Genomic DNA, 23,204 nt, shown 5'->3' with positions numbered 1-23,204 from the left:
GTCTATCATTTTGCTTTCTTTTTTAGTTTCTTCAAGACAGTATATCCTCCTCAAAAAAAGTGTTGTTTAATCTCTGTCTTACTGGCTGTGTATTCCCACTAGATTGTACCTCTAGGAGAACAGTGACTTTACCTGTTTCATTAATAACTCTTTCTCCCAGTGCCTAGAAGAGTCCTGACAAATGGGAGATATTCAATAAATGCAGTATTTGGAAATGAATAAATTAGTTTCAGATAAAATTCTATGGTCTTGATAACCTTAATTGTTTTTTTCCCCTGTAATTAGGCCACATGCTGATTAAACAACCTCCTCATGGAAGCTTTCACTTCCTGGTTGCAAAGGGTATAAATCACAGGGTTCAACAAAGGAAAGATCACTGTGTGAAACAGAGAAACCACCTTGTCAGCTGGGAAGGCCTTGAAGGGGCGAATGTAGATGAAGATGCCAGGCCCAAACATGAGGAATATAATGGTGATATGAGTGGTGCATGTGGATATGGCCTTGCTCTTCCCCTCGGAGGAGGCCCCGCATACATGTCAGAGGATCACCACATAGGAAGCCAGAAGCCCCATAAAGCACAAGAGGGTCATCAGGCCGCTGTTGAAGACCATCAGGAGCTCAACCACAAAGGTGCCCATGCAGGCCAGCTTGACGACCTGAGGCACATCACAGAAGAAGTTATCCAGTCGGTTTGGGCCACAAAAGGGCAAGCGGAGGATGAGGGCCACCTGGATAATGGAGTGCACAAAGCCGCCAAGCCACAGAGCCAACAGCAAGGCATAGCAGGCTCTGGGGTTTATGACAGCGGGATAGTGTAAAGGCCTACAGATGGCGACGTAGCGGTCAAAGGCCATCACAACAAGGAGTAAACCCTCCCCTCCTCCAAGGAAGTGCAAGAGAAAGAGCTGAGTGATGCAGCCTCTGTAGGAGATTACCTTGTCCTCAGAGAGGAAGTCCGCCAGCATCCTGGGCGCCACAATGAAGGAGTAGGATGCATCCAGGAAGGCCAGATTGCCCAGAAAGAAGTAGAGGGGGGCCGTGAGGCCAGGGTCTGATCTGATGGTGAGGATGATGAGGAAATTTCCAGGGAGGATGATGAGGTAGAAAATTAAGATCAGCACAAAGACCAGGAGCTGAATATCTCGAGACTGGGTCAGCCCGAGGAGGATGAATTCTCTCACCACTGTGCTATTTTGTATCTCCATCTTTTCTGCCTCTAGAACATCAAGGAGTAGGGAGTTTATTTCCATCATTTTCCTCTGGGTCTTGTTCTTCTTGAATGAAAAGCAGTGTATGCCACATATGTATTTTATCATCACTCTCCCACACCTAAGGAATTTTTTCTTCTCTTTATTCAAGTACATTTCATAACTGCCAATACCCTTTTTTTGAAGACACACTCTCTCTGCTTTACTTCTGTGCTTCTATTTAACTGTTTTCTCATGTGGAACTCTGAAATGCCCCTGCCCTGGGTTTGTTTATGACTTGTGTGAGGTAAATGGAAGTGTTTCTGATTGAGGAAAAACTCAACCATATTACCAAGTTCTTCAGATTTGATATGATTCGTGAGGTAGGGATTGATAGCAAGCAGAAATGACTGAGCTTTTTAAGGTGACAGAAATGTTCCATAGCTTGACAGTAAGGGTTACAAGTGTCTATTTATTTGTCAAAATGTATTGAGGCATTAAGCGGTACAGAAATTGATACCTTTACTATATGTAAATTATATTTTAGGAATGTTGACCTAAAAAGGTTTAAACAAAACCGTGTTTACTTGAAATATATTTCTTCTCTATAGAATAGCAACCCATTAACCTGGCTTAGTAAAAAGAATCTTGATCATTCTGTAGAAATTAATATTTGAGGCATATCTATATAGATGCCTTAAATTTGACAATGTGCTCACTCACCATACATGATAACTTATTGAAAACAATAATAACAGAATTTCTATACATATATTATTATGCCCTATTCTTTGAACTTCCTCTTTTGAAAGAGAATACACGGGAAAGAAGGAAGACAAAAACATCAAAATATCTACTTTTTTATGTCTAAACTCAAACAGATTAATTAATCTAGAGGTTCCCATATATAGTCAAATTGCACTTCTGCCCTTCTGTTGACTCTTTAACAAATGGTTCATTACCATCTAATGTCCCTTACTTCTTTCAGTTAATATATGATATGTCAGTTTAAGACCAAGCATTAATATCCCTAAGACAATTGGTATTTTAATAAAAGCTTTATGTATCTCCAATAAAGTAATTCTCAGTATCAGGATGAGCTAGAGCTATGTTATTGAGAAGATAAATGGTGCTGCTGTACTATTGAGTTCACACCTCATTTATTAGTCTATTTCTACAATAATTCTGATCATTGCATTCTGAAAGCAGATGTTCCACCTGAAGAGTTATAATATGTTTCTACTTATTCCTTCTTTCTATTCCTTATAAATATGAAGAATGACAAAAATGTTTACCTCTCTAGCAATTCAACATTACTCTCACATGGCAGACATCATGTCCTAATGGAAGGGACAATTACTGATTATTCCTGCCTTTGTTCTTAAATATCCCTTCTCACAGAGAGGCCTCTTACATTTTGAAATACACAATTTGTGATGCCACAAAGAATTTACTCTGGGAATTTGAAGGCTAACAGAGCTTAGAAAACTTACAATGGGAATTATTAGAATGCCAACAAGATATCACCAAAGAATTAGACTAGAGATCTATTAGGTACAAATTCTAAAATACTTATCAGTTAAACAGACCCTGTGTCACTTCTGGATACTAAAATCAACATTCCATCAGTGACAGAGATAACTGGAATATCAACACACCTTTAATCAGGTCTGTGAATGAGTAGAAAGCCAATGAAGGTTATTTTATATTTTACAATGCAATTCAGAAAGAGATAAATAGTATAATTGATAAGAAATCATTGCTATATCAGGAAAGGAAAAATGTGATCAAGTAAGGTGGCAAATATGTTTGAGTCAACACATTTCTGCTGACAAAGAGATAAGCAAAGAGAGAGTAAATGATGCTCATAAAGACTTCTTTGCATAATCTTCTTAGTAAAAAAAAAGTCATAGGACTAATTCCTTTAGGGGAGATGTCCTCCTACCTAGGCCCTAGTGTGGTCTTGGTATTTATTGTTTTTCATTTTGGGGAACAATTGTCTACTATGTTCTGCCAAAGCAATGATGAGGAAATATATTTTTTTCAATTAAATATTATTAAACAGAAAGAAAATAACCATGTAGAAGGCAAGATAATTTAAATTCTAGTAGGTATGAGTTTGTTCTAAAGAGAACGATTTTCTAACTATTGAAAAAAGTTAAATTATTAAACATTCAATTCTTTAAAAATATTTTCATGGCATTAGCCAGTGGAGTTCCCAGAATAAAAACAGGACCCATTACACTCCTTACAAACTAAAGGCTATGCATTTTGCTGAACAATTACCAAAGGCTAAGTTTACAGTGAAGAAATCAAAGGATGAAGAAAATGCCAGTACAGAGGCTTAAAGAGTGCCGAAAAATTGGGATGACAAATATAAATCTATAGGGCATTTGCCTTTAAAATGATAATTCAATGATGTATTGCACTCATTCACTTCATAAATACTGCAAAACAACAAATAAGAAGTAATTTATTTAAAAATCTGACATATTTGAAGATGCAGTACAGAGTGTTCTAGAGTTTGCTGAGGCTGCAATTTAATCTCTTTTTGACTATCTACTGAGATACGGACAATGAAATATAAGAGTTGATGGCTATGTATGATAGTTGATTTCAATATTGAAGTATTAAAATAAAATATTCTTTTCACCTTAAAAAAATTTTGAATACAGTGCATAATCATATTTCATTCTAATTTATGTATAATCCAGAGAAAGAGAAGTAGGAGGCATAGAAAATGCAAAAAACAGAGGGTGGAAGAGATACACAAAGTTAAAAATACAAAAATATACACAAAAATTTAGAAAAAAATATATTAAAGGACAGGAACAAATGCAAAACCACATTTGGAAAATGGGAAATTAACATGAGAAAACAGGCATAGAAATGCACATTCCAGAAAACCATAAATACAAATAAACTCAATGGATAATTATGTGGAGAAATGTATGGGGAGAAAAATTCCCATCTTAGAGTAAATGACAGTCTTCATTGCTACCAAAGACTTTTTAAAATGTGAAGTTTTCTTTCATAACTATAGATACAAGGCCTTGCTTTCTAATGCTTGCCAAAATATTTAAAATAAAATTAACTTGATGATCTGAACTATTCCTCATAATGGAGAGTTCTTATTCCTGCTGATAAAAATTCATCATTTTAGATAACCATAGAAGCTAAAATCAGGAACCAGGCTATATTGTAATGTCAGCAATGTAGCACCAAATGAGACAAAAAAGATTCCCATTCCTGGGGATTTTACACCCAAAGGCATGATGACAATAAGCAAACACACCAGAGAAGAAAATATCTGATAGTAGTGAGTGCTGTAACAGAAATCTAACGGAGGGATATGCTGGGAAGAGACTACTGTTCCAGGTGCACTGGCCAGGGACAGCCTTTCTGAGGAGATGGCATTTCAGCTCATCTGAATGCCTAGAATACGCCCACTGTGTGAAGATCTGAAGAAAGAGCTGGTGAAAGGCCATGAAGCAGGAAGAGGGTGGTGCACTGAGAAGCAGAAAGGAGGAGAAAGAAGCAGAAAGGCAAAGAAGGCATGATAGTAGTGGGCAGGTGGGGAAAAGAGTAGAAGGCTAGACAGAGGGGAAGGCCAGATACAGACCAAATGGCATCTGGTCATCATTCTATTTGAGAAGCTACGTGCCATTATCTGATTGACATTTTAAAAAGATTATTCTGGTTACTAGTAAAGAATGGGTTATAGAAGGCAGAAGGGAAGCCAGGAGACCAGTTAGGGAGTGTTTGAAGTACTATAATGAGATGATGGTAGGTTAGGTAGGAAATAGTTCAGGAGAGGGGGGAAAGAATTTATATCAAAGATGTATTCTGAAGAAATAGTCAAGGAGATGTGTTGCTGATCTGGATACGAGAACTGAAGAAGCAAGAATAACTCCAGGGACTCTGAATGTCATAACTGTGTAGATGGCTGTGTATTTACAAATACAGGGATAACTGGAAAAGGTTAGGGTTGGAAATCAGACATTCTGCTTTTAATATATTTGTTGTTTTAATAATATAGTCATATTCAAAAATTTTATTTAAAAGATCATTTGTACAATGAAAAATTTCCCTCCCATCCCAATCCTCCATGTTTCCATACCTCACAACAGAAAGTTAATATCAGTTTCTATTATGTCCTTCAAGAAATTATGTGCTTACAAGCAAGTGTGAAAATAAATTGTTACATTTCTTAAAATATTATTTATATAGACTACAATACACAGATATGTGCTGGACTTGATAACTTCTGTCATGTATCCATGGAAGGAACTACTATTTCAAACAATATGTACAGTATTTCCATCACTTTGAAAGCTGCTTTATGATCATCAACCTTCCCTACAACCGCCACCACGGTGAGCAGCCACTTTCTAACTTCTACCGTACATTAGTTTTGCTTCTCCTTAGATTTCATAAAAAGAGAGCCATGTGACTTCCGTTCAATCTTACCTGGCTTTTTAATTCAACATTATGATTTTGAGGTTCATGTTGTTGCATTATCTACAGCTGTTCCTTTTTATTACTGGATAATGTTCCTTTGTATGATACCACACAAAGGTTTTATCATCATTTTAATTTTTTTATGGGCAGTTGGGTTGTTTCATATCTTAGGCTATGAATAAAGTTCCTATGAAGATTCTAATATAAGTCATTTATTGGATATGTGTTTTCGTCTCTCTTGGCTATAAGGTGGAAGTATGTTTATGGCTCCCTGAAATTGCTGTGCAGTTTTCCAAAGTGGTTCAACTATTTTAAATTCCCAACAGCAATGTTCAGGCTGTTCTGTCAGCTCACCAATGTTTCGTGTTTGTGTTCATTGTGCCTTTTTATTTTCTGTATTTCTGATACCTTGACGTGTTGGAACCTTAGACCAGTTCTGGAGAGACTTAGCCAATTCCTAGGGATAGTCAACGACTCACTTGCAAATGTACCTTTCATATGCAAACGAGTCCATCCAGAGCCCATAGTCCAACAACTCCTTTATCAGGCTCACAATTCTGACCCATTGACCCAACAACACTGACACATCATGGCACAGCTGCAGTATTTTCATGAAAGTGTGTAGTATCCATAATGTTATGTGCTTCTGGGGGCCCATGATGCACATTTTCTTTTCCTTCTGAGGTTTGCTGAGGCAAATTTATGCCTGTTCTACAGAGTAGCTGGAGAGTGCTTTGCCTGAACACATGGTCATGTGTCATGAACCATTCCCATAGGACTAGTGACGCTGCGCATCTTTCCATGAGCTAACCAATCATTTGTATATATTCTTTTCTGAAGTATCTATTCAAACACTTGCCTAAGTTTTACTTTGGAGAGATGGTAAGAGATTCCAAATTTCCCCCCCAGTGAGTTATTTGCTTATTAGTTTCATAATGGTGTATTTCAAAGAGCAGTAATTTTTTTGAGGTTTGTTTTATCACTTTTTATAATTACAGCTTCTTTTGTGCTGTTTAAGAAGTCATTGCTTATCCCAAATATGTAAGAAAGCATATTCTTCTATGTTTTCTTTTAGAAGTTTTGTATTTCTAAGTATTATATTTAGGTCTATGATCCAAGTCAATTTAATTTTGTATGTGCAGTGAAGTAGAAGTCCATTATTTTCCATGTGAGTATTCAGTTGCTATAGCATCATTTGTTTAAAATTTTTCTTTCCCAGTGAATTGTATTGGCTCCTTTGACAAAAGCCAATTTACCATTTGTATGAGTCTGTTTCTGTACACACTATAGTGATGCATCGATCTGTTCAGTCTATCCTTACATCAGTACCACACTCTATTTTTGTAGCTTTATAATAAGCCTTGAAACCAGGTAGCAGAAGTCTTCTTTCTTCTTCTTCTTTGGACATTCTCTATCAGATGAAATTAATCTTATAGTTACAAAAAAACAAATACTGAAAACTCTAAATATTGTATTTTCTGGAATGAATACTGAGGAAAAATTGGCCCAGACTCATCAACAGTGAAACATACCATATTAAGCTACAGGAGTTTAAGTATGAAGAAAATAGACCATGGACCTCCATACAAAAAAACAAAATTATCTACAAATGGTTTTTCCTTTGAAGTTAACATCAGACTTCTCTCAACAGCAACACAGAAAGTTAAAGAAAAAAACAAATGAAGCAAGATTTTCAAAGAACTTAAAGGAAATATACAAGAATTTTATATTAAAAGAAGCTATCAAGTCTCAAGACAGTTTTAAAAGTATTTTAACACAAAAACTCTTGCACTTAATGAGCATTCCCTATGCCATTACTGTACCAGAGGACAAATTTATTCCAACTAAGGGAATACTGAGGAATCTTCAGCAAAAGGATAAAATCAGAACAGCAATATCTTTCTATACTCTGTTATGATATCATAAAAAGTTGTTTCCAGGATGTGAAAAAAAAACTTGAGTTCTATCCCCAAGAGGCAGCACTGCACGTGAAAAGATTACTTAAGACAATACTTGTTTATCCTACACTAACCTGCCTTTTGTCCCTGCTCATTATCTAAGGCAAGATTTTAGATCCCTGCTCAGAAGCTCCATCCTGGTGATATTCGGGCCTGATAATTTGTCAGGGGTAGCTGAGGCATCTTTAGCAGCATCTATGGCTTCTATATATCAGATGCCAATCACACTCCTCAGTTGGGATCACCAAAAATGTCACCAGACATTGCCAGATGTCCCCTGGAGGTTGAAGTTGCCCCCTCTTGAGAACTACTGATATAAGTCTTTATATCAATCATATCCTCCATGAGTCAGACTAGGTCACTGCTTTCTAGTATGCCAAAAGTTCCTACTTCTCTATCAAAATTAATTCCAGGTAGTGTTTTAATTAAGCAATTCTCCATTATACTACTATGTTTGATGTCTTTTCTTCTTATTCCTAGCTTCAATATTTTCAACAAATATCTTTCTGTAGTAGCAATATGCTTGTGTTTGAAGAGCATATCAAGTCAATAGTCTCTTTAATCCTAGCTAAATGAATTAGAAGGGACAAAATGAATAGAAGTCTAGCTGGTTCAAATACAGAGAAATAACAATAAAATAACACAAAATCTAGAAATATAACTCAATCATTTTTTTTTCTGAGAGGGCATCTCTCATTTATTGATCAAATGGTTGTTTACAACAATAAAATTCTGTATAGGGGGGTCAATCATTTTTTTATTATGTATGTATATATCCTTTGTATGTTAGATGGTTTTTCCATACTCTCTTGTAAAATATTAGATAAGTCTACTGTTTTATTAATTTTCAGGCAATGAGAAGTTAACTCAAAATTCATGAATGATAATTTCAATCTGTGTCTTTGGTTTCTTAGAAGAGAAGTCACTATAACTTTGAAGATGAGAGAGGGTCATCATACAGAAAAATTCCCAAAACAAAGAACAAATTTTGTGCAGCATCATTCCATCCAGTGTACCTGAGGTGCCCTGGGTCTGGCACAAATTGCCTCCTCAGTTAATAAATAGAATATAGACAAAGAGTAACCCTGGGATTGTTTTCATCATTCTTGATATGTATTCATTCCTGACGATGACAGAAATCTATTTCCCTCAAAATCTAGTCACATTATCTAATTTAAGATTAAACCTCAAAGCACACAAAGTGTTCTCACCCTTTGATGAATAGACCCCCTGGTTCTGAAACTAAAAAATTAATCTAAGTAGATAAATTTGCATGAACTCAAATATTCTAATCTGTGTTTTATGCTCTGAAGCATGGTCAGTAATTGGGTTCTCTGTGTCAGGAAATAGTAAATTGATCTCTAGTAAATAACTCACTAGAGGATTATGGAAATTCAATAGGTCTCTTCCATATGTACTAAAAAAATAGTTAAACAGGGAAGAACTCTCAATGATAGTGCTAAGAAAAGCAACACTCTATTAATTCATTTTAACATGAGAGACATAATTAACAAATACAGAAAACACAAATATGACAAAAAAATATAATAATCTTTTTAAAATCACCCAGCTGGATGTCTGCCAACCCTGCTCAACCTAGACTCCTTTGCCTCTGAGTCTGCTTTCACACTAGAGGATGTAAATAGAGACTGGCTATAAAAACCACTCATTAGCTAGAGACTTCCTTTGAAAAGAGAGGGGCCTCATGCAGTAAATTATACTCCGCAATGAATTCATAAAAATTGTTTCCAAGATGTGATGAAATCTTGAGTTCTATCACCAATACTGTTGCCAATACTGTTGAGGAGCTACAACCTGAAATATGAGTTGGAATAGCTTATATAAATAATCCTCAGTTTCTAATCATAACTCTGGGAAGAGGAAGAGATAGACAAAATAATCTATTTTTCCAGTCCCAGGAAGATGGTTTACCAAACACCATCCTACTGGGCTAAGTTTGAAACATGACAATATTTAATTTGGTTACTTGAAGCTACTCACATTCATATGCTAGCTACTAGTTTCTTCATATCCATAGTGGACATGTCTCCCAGGTCTTATTTATATTATTCCTTAATACACATTCTCACAGCCAAAGCCTCTCCAAAATATTCATCCAATAAACAACCAGTGAAAATGTGTGTTTTAGCAGACCATTATTATATTTTATATTTCAATAGTGATTTACCAGAAGTTTCAGGGAGGGTGTGAGTAAATTTATTGCCATCAGAATTTCTTTGTTTTTTCACCAATAGAGAAAAAAACCTACTGGGATTTTAAGAACTCAGACAAAAGGAGGTAGTGAAATGCTGCCTACTTTAGAACAATGACCCTTGGAGTACTACAAAATATGCCATTTAACTTTCACTTCTCTTTACATAGAACATATCTGTTGACCAACTTCCTCATGGCTGTCTTTACTTCCTTGTTTCACAATGTGTAGATGATGGGATTAAGTAAAGAGAATATCACAGGATGGAACACAGACACCACTTTATCTAGGGAAAAAGAGTCAAATGAGTGAGCATAACTGTAGATGGACGGCCCAAACATTAACACCACAATGGTGATGTGGGAATAGCACGTGGACATGGCCCAGCTGGTACTCTCAGCTGAGGCTGTTTCTTGAGCATGGCCAGAAGAAAGGCATACGACATTAGGAGAGCAATGAAACACACCACAGAGATCAGACCACTGCTAAAGATCATCACTAATTCCTCTGGGAAGGTGGCACAGACAATACAGACAACCTGTGTGATGTCACAAAAGTAACTGTCTAAATCATTGGACCCACAGAAGGGAAGTCGAACAATGAGAGCTACTTGTATTATAGAATGAACGTAGCCTCCCATCCAAGAGAGAGCCACCAGGATGCAGCAGAGATGTCGATTCATGATGGTGGCATAGAGGAGGGGGCTGCAGATAGCAGTATAGCGGTCAAAGGCCATTACTGTGAGCACGAACATCTCAGAGGCCCCAACAAAGTGCAAGAAGAATAGCTGTGCAATGCATCCACCAAAGGAAATTACCTTTCTTTCCACTGAGAAGTCTATAAGCATTTTAGGGACTGTGATGGAGGAGCACCAAATGTCAAGGAAGGCCAGATTAGCCAAAAGGAAATACATGGGTGAGATCAGATGGGGGTCAAACCTGATGGTGCAAATAATAAGAATATTTCCTGGAAGAATGAACAAATAGAAGGATAGAAATGTAACAAACAGGACTAGTTGCACCTCCCTAGTCTGGGACAGGCCAATAAGAACGAATTCTGTCACCCTGGTGTAATTTGCAGGTTCCATTTCTTCATTTTTTTTCATAATATGGCTATGAAAAATAAAGAAATTATAATTACTCACAATAGCTCTTAACCGGTTATATTACTGTTTTCAAAATCATCTCCAGTTCTCTGTCATTAGAAGATTATATTCTGACAGGTTTGGTTGCCCCACCTTACATCTGATAAACCAAGACAGGGAAAGAGTAAGTGATGACCTGAAAATCAGAAACATTGAAATCATATGAAGTGTATCACATATCTGAAACCAAAATCTCAACTTGTTAGTGTTATAAATTTCTCCTTTTTTTATGAAACTTAGAAATGCACTAATCCTTCCCCCAAACATCTCTCTTAGGAAGCAATGTACATAGCTACTTCGGAAGTAGTCAAATTTTAGACTGGTAATAAGAGATGAAGCCTATTCTTTCTAGATTTATTGTTGTTGTTGAGAAATCTAGCCAACTTGGGAACTTAGGTTTGAAATCTAAGGTATGCTGATCTTGCCATATTTTAATCTATCAAAGAGATCCCAGGACTCCATGTGTAATGAATGGACATTTCTTCCTTAACCAAAGCCTATACAGTTTAATTCTTAGTAATAGGTTAGCAGCTATAACATACGACAATGCAGGGCTCTATGTGAACATTGTTCTGGCTGTGCCCAGATCCCACTACTCCACTGACCATGCATTTACCTACTGTGTGAGGAGGGTAGGACGAAGATGCAGCAATCTGAGAAATGGGTATGTTTGCTGTTTCAAGGTAAAAGTGGGAATAAGATTATTGCTGAAATTTCACTTAAGATATAGTATTAAACCTAACACCACTAGAGAGAACAAAACCCATCAAATAAAAATAAGATAATCATTCATTTCACCATATATGCTTCCTCTTTTAAGTAATATAAAAAAATGTCATGCCAAAGTATTTCTTGTGGCCAACAGCCAATACTGAAGAGTCACTGCTGTTTTGCTGATGTGGCACTTGATTGTATTTCCTCTCCTCAGGAGGTCAGCATAGAAAAAAAAGTTAAGGCTCTATAAAACCAAATAGATGTGACAGTAGCTAGACATGAAAGCTTACATATACTATTGACTGGAGAAATCAAGTAGTTCTTCCTAGGAATCTACTGACTCAATTTGTGCATAATTTTAGCAAGCACAGACATGTGACTTCCAAATCTAATATGTTACAAGAGCATTGTATTTTAATGAAGGGATGTCTCACAAAAGTAGAAACACCAACAAAAGACCAGTGTTTGCCAGGAATCTGACACAAAGGCACAAACCATAAACTTTGAGAAAGTTCAGTACTGTGGAGCTATTTAACAAAAGCATAAATATTCCCACAAACAAGAATAGCCCAATGTGGATCTCAGTGAGTTAATTAATCATGCTTAGTAAGATAGGGAAATCTAAAATTCAGTTTAGAAAGATTTTAATCAAAAGAAAGATAATGCTGCCATTTCCAGCCCTCCATTTGCTTAAATATGTGATTATCCAGAATGACACATTTCCTAGGATTCTGGAAAGCAGTGGTTTTATGTACTTACCTGGAGGAGGTGCCCCATAGCCTCCACAACTAAAAGTACAAGTATGTGATTGTAAACTCACAACACATTGCTCATTTATATTCACTGATGAGTCAACTGTGGGTTTTCTGCAATAAAAAACATCTCCACAGAAAGCATCTGGAACATTATGCTTATTCAGTTTGGTTACAATTTTGTTACTAAGCTGTGTCATTTTTGAACAGATGCAAGTAATTAGGCTATTTGTTCTTAATAAAATAACTTTCCTCTTGTTCCTAAAGGACATGAATATTCCAATGCAGTAAATACCATTACAAGATCTTAAGCTTTTTCTTATTATCACAGGAGAAACTGATAAGAAAATTCTGATTACAAGTGACCCTTTCCTCCTCTAACCAATTCTTTAGCCATTCTATCAAAGAGGAAGAGAAAATGGCACTGATCTAGAAGGAAAGAGTCTAGCTGAATGTATGCTGACATCTTGGAAAGATAAACACACTTTAAGTATTATAGAATAGAAAGGATCATTTTACCAGAAAAAAAGTGTCAAAGAGATTTACTTATGTACCTCAGTGTCCAAAATATGAAATAAAATTATTAACTAAGAAGACATACTTACATTAAGAATTGTAACTTACCTGATTTATTCCTCAGGAAAAAAATACACAGCCTTCATCCCTCTTCACTACTTGCTGAATGCCTCTCTCCACTCTCACAATCATCAAGTTGAAAAGTAACATATTTATAGGAGCATCTCAAGCCAATAGTCAGGCAGCCAACCAAACTCCTTATTTCCCAAGCCAACAACACTCAGACACACACTCACACAACCATGCCATATCTTCAGTGACAGACTGACCAGCACACACATGAATGTGGCCACGGACTGAAACGTCACAGAACCACAACAGCTCTAAGCCTGGCCTCCATCTGTACCTTGACGTATGTCAGAACAAGACTGTACATGTGACACTGAAAGCCCAATCTCAGAATATGTAGCTTCTGTGTCACTTCAATAAATTATTCACTTCTTTATCAAACAAGTATTTAGAGAATATCTACTATGTACTAACTGCTGAGAATATAGTGAATAAGAAAGACTAAGTTTCTGTCTCATTGAACTTCCATTTTAGAAATATAGACAGATAATTAGTAAACAAATAGTAAGCAAATGAATGAAATATAAATAAGTAAAATAAATAATTATCACTATTTATAAGAGACAAGAGGGAAATAAATGAAAAGGGGATTATGATAGAGAATAATGGTGGTTATGTAGAGTGATGGCTTTTATAGAAGGGCTTATCTGAATTGGTGACATTCCAACTAATTTTGAAAGTAGAAGAAAAGCATTTTAGGGCGAGGGAACAGCAAATACAAAGGCCTGTGGCAGGCAAGAGTTTCCAAGAACTAGAAGACCTGCCACTGATTAAGGCCCAAGAACAGAATAAAGAGAGAGTAAAAAACCAAGTCACGTAGTCTACAATAAGAAAATTGGATTTTAACAGCTTCCAATATATTTCAAAATAAAATCAAGACTAGCATAACAAGATTTGCAATTTAGAATTATCAATTTGCTTCCTATCTGAATAAACTGAAATGGATTTCAGGGGGAAAAGATGATGTGGCTTAAACTAAATATACAAGAGCTTCATTTACAGAAATGAATTATTTGTTTAAAAATAATTAGGAGAGATTTGGAGCCAGGATGGCAGCATAAGTAGAGCAGCAGAAATCTCCTCCCAAAACCACATATATCTATGAAAATATAACAAACACAACTCTTCCTAAAATAGAGACCAGAGGACACAGGACAACATCCAGACCACATCCACACCTGCAAGTACCCAGCGCCTCACGAAGTGGTTAAGATACAAGCCCTGGCCCAGCGGGACCTGAGCACCCCTCCCCCCAGCCCCTGGCGGGTGGAGAGGAGTCAGCAGGGAGGGAGAGAAGGCCCAGGACTGCTGAACACCCAGTCCCAGGATTCCGGACCAGAGCACAGACAGAGTGCATGCGTGGGGTCCTGGATACTAGGGAAACAGGGCAGCAGGACCGGTGAGCGGGTGCCAGAGGCTGACACCGGAGAACAAAGAAACGGGAGAGTTTTTTTTTTTTTAGCGAGTGCTTTTTGGAAGCCTTAAAGGGACAGGGACCTCAATACTAGGGAAACAGAACAGCAAGAACAATGAGCAGATTAACAAGACTGGCGCCTGAGGACAAAGAATATCGCGCGTTTTTCCCTTTTTTTGGCGAGTGCTTTTTGGAAGCCTTAAAGGGACAGGGACCCCAATACTAGGGAAACAGGGCAGCAAGACCAGGGAGCGGGTGCCTGAGACCAGGGCCTGATGACAAAGAAAATCATGCATTTTTCCCTTTCTTTTTTTCTCTTTCATTGTTGCTGTTGTTGTTTTGGTTTGGAGAGTGCTTAAGTCTTAAAGGGGCAGGACAGGACACTTAGCGCAGAGGCAAGGAATCTGTGGATCTCTGGGCACTTTAACCCCCTGGGCAACAGGGAGCACAGAGGTCCCTTACGGAGATAAATAGACACGGGCCCGCTCCCCCTCCAACAGGGCTCCACCACTTTGGAGGAGCAGCCCCAGCCAGGCCACACCCACAGCAACAGTGGAGATAAACTCAAAACCAACTGGGAAGGTAGCTGAAGACCTGTCTGTGCACAGCTGCCAATTATAAGCCACTAGAGGTAGCTACTCTCCCAGAAGAGGAAGGCCACAAACCAACAAGAAGGAAAGCTCTCCCAGCTGTCACTCATACCAGCTCTGCAAACTATCTCTATCACCATGAAAAGGCAAAATTTCAGGCAAACAAAGATCACAGAGACAATACCTGAGAAGGAGACAGACATAACCAGTCTTCCTGAAAAAAAATTCAAAATAAAAATCATAAACATGCTGACAGAGATGCAGAGAAAAATGCAAGAGTAATGGGATGAGATGCAGAGAAAAATGCAAGAGCAATGGGATGAAGTCCGGAGGAAGATCACAGATGTCAGGAAGGAGATCACAGAAGTGAAACAAACCCTGGAAGGATTTATAAGCAGAATGGATAAGATGCAAGAGGCCATCGAAGGAATAGAAACCAGAGAACGGGAATGTATAGAAGCTGACATAGAGAGAGATAAAAGGATCTCCAGGAACGAAACAACCCTAAGAGAATTATGTGACCAATCCAAAAGGAATAATATTCGTATTATAGGGGTACCAGAAGAAGAAGAAAGAGGAAAAGGGATAGAAAGACTCTCTGAAAAAATAATTCCTGAAAACTTCCCCAAACTGGGGGAGGAAATAATCTAAAAGACCACGGAAATACACACAACCCCCAAAAGAAAGGATCCAAGGAGGACAACACCCAGACACATAATAATTAAAATGGCAAGGATCAAGCAAAAAGAAAGAGTTATAAAGGCAGCTAGAGAGAAAAAGGTCACCTATAAAGGAAAACCCATCAGGCTAACATCAGACTTCTCGACAGAAACCCTACAGGCCAGAAGAGAATGGCATGATATATTTAATGCAATGAAACAGAAGGGCTTGAACCAAGGATAGGTTATACAGCACGACTATCATTTAAATATGATGGTGGGATTAAACAATTCCCAGACAAGCAAAAACTGAGGGAATTTGCTTCCCACAAACCACCTCTACAGGGCATCTTACAGGAACGTCTCTAGACGGGAGCACTCCTAAAAAGAGCACAGAACAAAACACACAACATATGAAGAATGGAGGAGGAGGAATAAAAAGGGAGAGAAGAAAAGAATCTCCAGACAGTGTATATAACAGCTCAATAAGTGAGCTAAGTTAGGCAGTAAGATACTAAATTGGCTATTCTTGAACCTTTGGTAACCATGAATCTAAAGGCTGCAATGGAAATAAGTACATATCTTTCCACAGTCACCCTAAATGTAAATAGACTGAATGCACCAATCAAAAGACACAGAGTAATAGAATGGATAAAAAAGCAAGACCCATCTATAAGCTGCTTACAAGAAACTCACCTCAAGACCAAAGACATGCACAGACTAAAAGTCAAGGGATGGAAAAACATATTTCAGGCAAACAACAGTGAGAAGAGACCAGGCATTGCAGTACTAATATCAGAAAAAATAGACTACAAAACAAAGAAAGTAACAAGAGACAAAGAAGGACACTACATAATGATTAAGGGCTCAGTCCAAAAAGAGGATATAACCATTCTAAATATATATTCACCCAACATAGGAGCACCAGCATACGTGAAACAAATACTAACAGAAGGAAAGAGGGAAATAGACTGCAATGCATTCATTATAGGAGACTTCAACACACCACTCACCACAAAGGATAGATCCACCAGGCAGAAAATAAGAAAGGACACACAGGCACTGAACAACACACTAGAACAGATGGACCTAATAGACATCTATAGAACTCTACATCCAAAAGCAACAGGATATACATTCTTCTCAAGTGCACATGGAACATTCTCCAGAATAGAACACATACCAACTCACAAAAAGAGCCTCAGTAAATTCCAAAATATTAAAATTCTACCAACCAATTTTTCAGACCATAAAGGTATAAAACTAGAAATAAATTCTGCAAAGAAAACAAAAAGGCTCACAAACACATGGGGGCTTAACAACATGCTTCTAAATAATCAATGGATCAATGAACAAATCAAAATAGAGATCAAGGAATATATAGAAACAAATGACAACTACAACAATAAGCCCCAACTTCTGTGGGACGCAGCGAAAGCAGTCTTAAGAGGAAAGTATATAGCAATACAGGCACACTTGAAGAAGGAAGAACAATCCCAAGTGAATAGTCTAACATCACAATTATCGAAACTGGAAAAAGAAGAACAAATGAGGTCTAAAGTCAGCAGAAGGAGGGACATAATAAAGATCAGAGAAGAAATAAACAAAATTGAGAAGACTAAAACAATAGCAAAAATCAACGAAACCAAGAGCTGGTTCTTTGAGAAAATAAACAAAATACATAAGCCTCTAGCCAAACTTATTAAGAGAAAAAGAGAATCAACACAAATCAACAGCATCAGAAATGAGAACGGAATAATCATGACAGACTCCGCAGAAATACAAAGAATTATTAAAGACTACTATGAAGACCTATATGCCAACAAGTTGGAAAACATAGAAGAAATGGGCAACTTCCTAGAAAAATACAACCTCCCAAGACTGACCACTGAAGAAACAAAAAAGTTAAACAAACCAATTATGAGTAAAATTGAAATGGTAATAAAAAAAAACTAGCCATGAACAAAACCCTGGGGCCGGATGGATTTACCTCGGAATTTATCAGACACACAGAGAAGACATAATAACCATTCTCCTTAAAGTGTTCCAAAAAATAGAAGAGGAGGGAATACTACCAAACTCATTCTATGAAACTAACATCACCCTAATACCAAAACCAGGCAAAGACCGCACCAAAAAAGAAAATTACAGACCAATATCCCTGATGAATATAGATGCAAAAATACTCAATAAAATATAAGCAAACCGAATTCAACAGTATATGAAAAGGATCATACACCATGACCAAGTGGGATTCATTGCAGGGATGCAACGATGGTACAACATTCGAAAATCCATCAATATAATCCACCACATCAACAAAAAGAAAGACAAAAACCACATGATCATCTCCATAGATGCTGAAAGAGCATTTGACAAAATTCAACATCCATTCATGATAAAACTCTCAGCAAAATGGGAATAGAGGGCAAGTACCTCTACATAATAAAGGCCATATATGATAAACCCACAGCCAACATTATACTGAACAGCAAGAAACTGAAAGCATTTCCTCTGAGATTGGGAAACAGACAGTGATGCCCACTCTCCCCACTGTTATTTAACATAGTACTAGAGGTCCTAGCCATGACAATCAGACAAAACAAAGAAATACAAGGAATCCAGATTGGTAAAGAAGAAATTAAACTGTCACTATTTGCAGATGATATTATACTGTACATAAAAAACCCTAAAGACTCCACTCCAAAATTACTAGAACTGCTACCAGAATACAGCAAATTTGCAGGATACAAAATTAACACACAGAAATCTGTGTGTTAGAAAGAGAATCAGGAAAACAATTCAATTCACCATTGCATCAAAAAGAATAAAATACCTAGGAATAAACCTAACCAAAGAAGTGAAAGACCTATACCCTGAATACTACAAGTCACTCTTAAGAGAAATTAAAGGAGACATTAACAAATGGAAACTCATCCCATGCTCATGGCTAGGAAGAATTAATATCGTCAAAATGGCCATCCTGCCCAAAGCAATGTACAGATTTGATGCAATCCCTCTCAAATTACCAGCAACATTCTTCAATGAACTGAAACAAATAATTCAAAAATTCATATGGAAACACCAAAAACCCTGAATAGCCATAGCAATCCTGAAAAAGAAGAATAAAGTAGGGGGATCTCACTTCCAACTTCAAGCTCTACTACAAAGCCATACTAATCAAGACAATTTGGTACTCACAAAAGAACAAAGCCACAGACCAGTGGAACAGATTAGAGACTCCAGAAATTAACCCAAACATATATGGTCAATTAATATTTGATAAAGGAGCCATGGACATACAATGGCAAAAAGACAGTCTCTTCAACAGATGGTGCTGGCAAAACTGGACAGCTACATGTAGGAGAACGAAACTGGACCATTGTCTAACCCCATATACAAAGGTAAACTCAAAATGGATCAAAGACCTGAATGTAAGTCATGAAACCATTAAACTCTTGGAAAAAAACATAGGCAAAAACCTCTTAGACATAAACATGAGTGACCTCTTCTTGAACATATCTCCCCGGGCAAGGAAAACAACAGCAAAAATGAGCAAGTGGGACTACATTAAGCTGAAAAGCTTCTGTACAGCGAAAGACACCATCAATAGAACAAAAAGGAACCCTACAGTATGGGAGAATATATTTGAAAATGACAGATCCGAGAAAGGCATGACGTCCAGAAGATATAATGAGCTCACACGCCTCAATAAACAAAACACAAATAACCCAATTAAAAAATGGGCAGAGGAACTGAACAGACAGTTCTCTAAAAAAGAAATACAGATGGCCAAGAGACACATGAAAAGATGCTCCACATCGCTAATTATCAGAGAAATGCAAATTAAAACTACCATGAGGTATCACCTCACACCAGTAAGGATAGCTGCCATCCAAAAGACAAACAACAACAAATGTTGACGAGGTTGTGGAGAAAGTGGAACCCTCCTACACTGCTGGTGGGAATGTAAATTAGTTCAACCATTGTGGAAAGCAGTATGGAGGCTCATCAAAATGCTCAAAACAGACCTACCATTTGACCCAGGAATTCCACTCCTAGGAATTTAACCTAAGAACGCAGCAATCAAGTTTGAGAAAGACAGATGAACCCCTATGTTTATCGCAGCACTATTTACAATAGCCAAAAATTGGAGGCAACCTAAATGTCCATCGGTAGATGAATGGATAAAGAAGATGTGGTACATATACACAATGGAATACTACTCAGCCATAAGAAGTGGAAAAATCCAACCATTTGCAGCAACATGGATGGAGCTGGAGAGTATTATGCTCAGTGAAATAAGCCAAGCAGAGAAAGAGAAATACCAAATGATTTCACTCATCTGAGGAGTATAAGAACAAAGAAAAAACTGAAGGAACAAAAGAGCAGCGGAATTACAGAATCCAAAAATGGACTAACAGGTACCAAAGGGAAAGGAACTGTGGAGGATGGGTGGGCAGGGAGGGATAAGGGGGGAAGAAGAGGGTATTAAGATTAGCATGCATGGCGGGGAGGGAGAAAGGGGAGGATGGGCTGTACAACACAGAGAGGACAAGTAGTGATTCTACAACATTTTGCTATGCTGATGGACAGTGACTGTAATGTGGTTTTTAGGGGGGACTTGGTATAGGGGAGAGCATAGTAAACATAGTATTCTTCATGTAAGTGTAGATTAAAGATTAAAAAAGGAAAAAAAGAAAGAAAGAAAGAAAAGTGGGATTACTTCTTGATAGGATAAAACTATTGGTAATTCAAAGATTAACACATGCTTTAAATATCCTTAATTTTGAACACTTAAAGGGTGTCAGGTGATCAGCTATGGAGGTACTCTTTTCTGATAATATTCCTTTCTCTTAATAAAAAAAAAATAAGCAATTCCTGTGTGGTGACCTCCAATGAGTTCTACACAGTGGTATAGACGGCATGTCAAAGTGTGGGCAAAGGATCTGTTTGTTTTTATGCAGAAGATCAAGGCCTAGCTTGGCTACCCAGAAAATGAACTAAGATATGATATGAGGTGGAGCTTCCAGCATCAGCACTCTCTGGAGGACTCATGCCGGGGGATGATCATCAAAAAGCCTCCACAGGGATCTGGGCGATGCTGCAGTTGTGGCTGCGTCCATCCCACCATTTCCTGGACTTGCCACTGGAATGAGGAGGGAGATATCTAGGCTGGCATGTGCATACAGTGACACAATGAATTTGAGTGGATCTGTACTGTTGGAACTCAATCAGGAGTTGGGAGGGGTGCAAGTTGTAGCACTCCAAAATCTTATGACTATAGACTATATATGGTTAAAAGAACATATGGATGTGAACAGATCCCAGAAATGGGTTAATTTGTCTGATTTCTCTCAGACTGTTCAAGTACAGTTGGACAATATCCATCATATCATAGACAAATTCTCACAAATGCCTAGGGTGCCTAACTGGTTTTCTTGGCTTCACTGGAGATGTCTTGTAATTATAGATTTGCTTAGTTTATGTCACTCTATTCCTATTATGTTAATATGTGTGCACAAGTTAGTAGTTTAAAACCTATACATGCTTAAGGTGCTCTACAAGAAGATATGTCAAAGAAATAATCAATCCTCCCATGTTTTCTTCCATATGATAATTAGGTTATACAGTTGACAAGATTTAATTATTACTGCTTAATTATCATTTAATGGTATATTATTATTGACAAACTACCAAAGTCAGATGGAATTTATCATAGTGACAGACTTTAAAAAGTTATCTATCTTCTGTGTCTTTAATGAGGTTTTTCCAGTACATTCCAGGTTCTTAAAAATTTGACTGCATCTGCCATAAATATTTAGGAATGCTCTATCCACACATGAAGAAAATTCGGGGATTGTGCCATTAAAATCCACAGCAAGGAATTATGTTTGTGGGAAATTCTTGGAAGAGATAAGCCATCCATGTAGACTGAATTAGGACATTTCTTTCCAAGGTTGTCCTTCAGGAGGGGATAGCTGTTCCAACCCAGAGCTTACACTCAGAGCAGCTTATCAGTTGGTCAAGTGTGTTTTACCTCATCCTGCATTCACCCACTTAACCGTCAAAGTATCTGGATGTAAGCCTGTTCCTCTTATTTTTCTTTTTGGCTCTCTTTTTCCCCCATTAAAATTGGTGTATTTTTCAGGTGTACAATATGATGATTTGTTAAACATGTACAGTGAAATGAGTACTGTTATCAAGCTAATTAACATATCTTCACATAGTATATATGTGAGATGTCTATATATAATAATATATGCTTTATAATTAATACTTTTATCATTTTAAATTATAATAATAATATATTATATATGCATATTATTACATATATATATATACTTAGACACTAGAAAAGGAGATCCTGCCATTTGCAACAATATGGATAAATGAGGATGTTATGCTAAGTGAAATAAACTAGATAAAGAGCAATACTGCATATCTTACTTATATGTGGAATCTAAGAAAGCCTGCTTCCCTTTTAACAACACCTAGTGAATTCCCATCCTGCACTTAATCTGCAGGGATGTAGCATCTAGAGGATGGCTATGGAGATATCTAGGAGTACAGAGACCCTCCCTCTAGGTAAGTGAACTGTGAACTCTCCTCAAGGAAACAAATGCTTTGGGGAAAAACAAGAATCTGTGCAAAAGTTCTTCCTTACTAATAATGTCATGTACTAGCTGGCAATGCCATGCATCTAGCCAAGCTCTCAGTAACCACACACAGTGAACGGTTGCCGTGCCAGTGTGAGGAATTTAGGGAGGCTATCACATAGATCCTGAAATAGTAAAAGATTAAGTGACTCAGGAGATACTGGGCTATACTCATACAAAGTTGTTTTTTTTTTAAATAGCTACCATCTATATCCATTGTCTATTCTCTTTCCTTAGATGAAGATGTGAATGAAGAAGCCAGTATCATCCAGGGTAAAAGTCACTTTTCCTAACCCCTTTAGGAAATCAAAATATGTTCGACTGAAAGAAGGTAACATCAGGTGTAAGGATTAAGCTGAACTTGAGAGACTAGGAAAATGGAAGGAAAGGAAAGGTTGTGTACTAAAGGTTATACTGAAGGGCTGTGAAAGAACATGGAAGTTATTGATCCTGTATTTCTTCTGAGAATGAAAACAGTCCATCTCCATAGGTCACATCACCACCAGTAGGGTATTCATTTAAAAGAAACAGCAAAGAATAGTTTTATAAAATAAAATTAAAATGCTTATAAATAAATTCAAGTCATGATTTATTGAAAACCCTTTCCTGGAGAAGAAAGTTACTTTAACCTTTCAAACTTGCTGACATAGGAATCTGGTGAAGGCTATATAGTAGGGTTCAGCCTTACTGAACTAGGGGGAAGAGCAGAGGAAACAGAGAAATGGGAACTGAGGTCACGGGGAGAGCAGAGTGTGTGTGTGAATGCAGCAGGAAGGTACTATTTAGAAAATAGAGCTATATGATATTTA

The 23,204-nt window shown here is 37.3% G+C and overlaps 2 protein-coding genes across 2 annotated transcripts; both read right to left on the bottom strand.

The window, feature by feature from the left end:
• Nucleotides 1–281: 281 nt before the first annotated feature.
• Nucleotides 282–1,217, bottom strand: LOC108403165 (olfactory receptor 4N2-like). Its single transcript, XM_017670111.3, is given in 1 exon segment — nucleotides 282–1,217. A coding segment is annotated over 1 exon segment (924 nt). The 5' UTR covers nucleotides 1,206–1,217.
• Nucleotides 1,218–9,970: 8,753 nt separating this feature from the next.
• On the bottom strand, nucleotides 9,971–10,923 carry LOC108402241 (olfactory receptor 4M1-like). The gene is given in 2 exon segments (XM_017668624.2): nucleotides 9,971–10,227; nucleotides 10,230–10,923. Coding segments are annotated over 2 exon segments (951 nt in total).
• Between the last annotated feature and the right edge of the window lie 12,281 nt (nucleotides 10,924–23,204).

This window comes from Manis javanica, chromosome 8, assembly GCF_040802235.1.
Source record: "Manis javanica isolate MJ-LG chromosome 8, MJ_LKY, whole genome shotgun sequence".
In the NCBI taxonomy this organism is placed as follows: domain Eukaryota; kingdom Metazoa; phylum Chordata; class Mammalia; order Pholidota; family Manidae; genus Manis; species Manis javanica.
The sequence above is the reverse complement of the archived record's forward strand: the minus strand, read 5'-3'. Positions and strand labels throughout refer to the sequence as shown.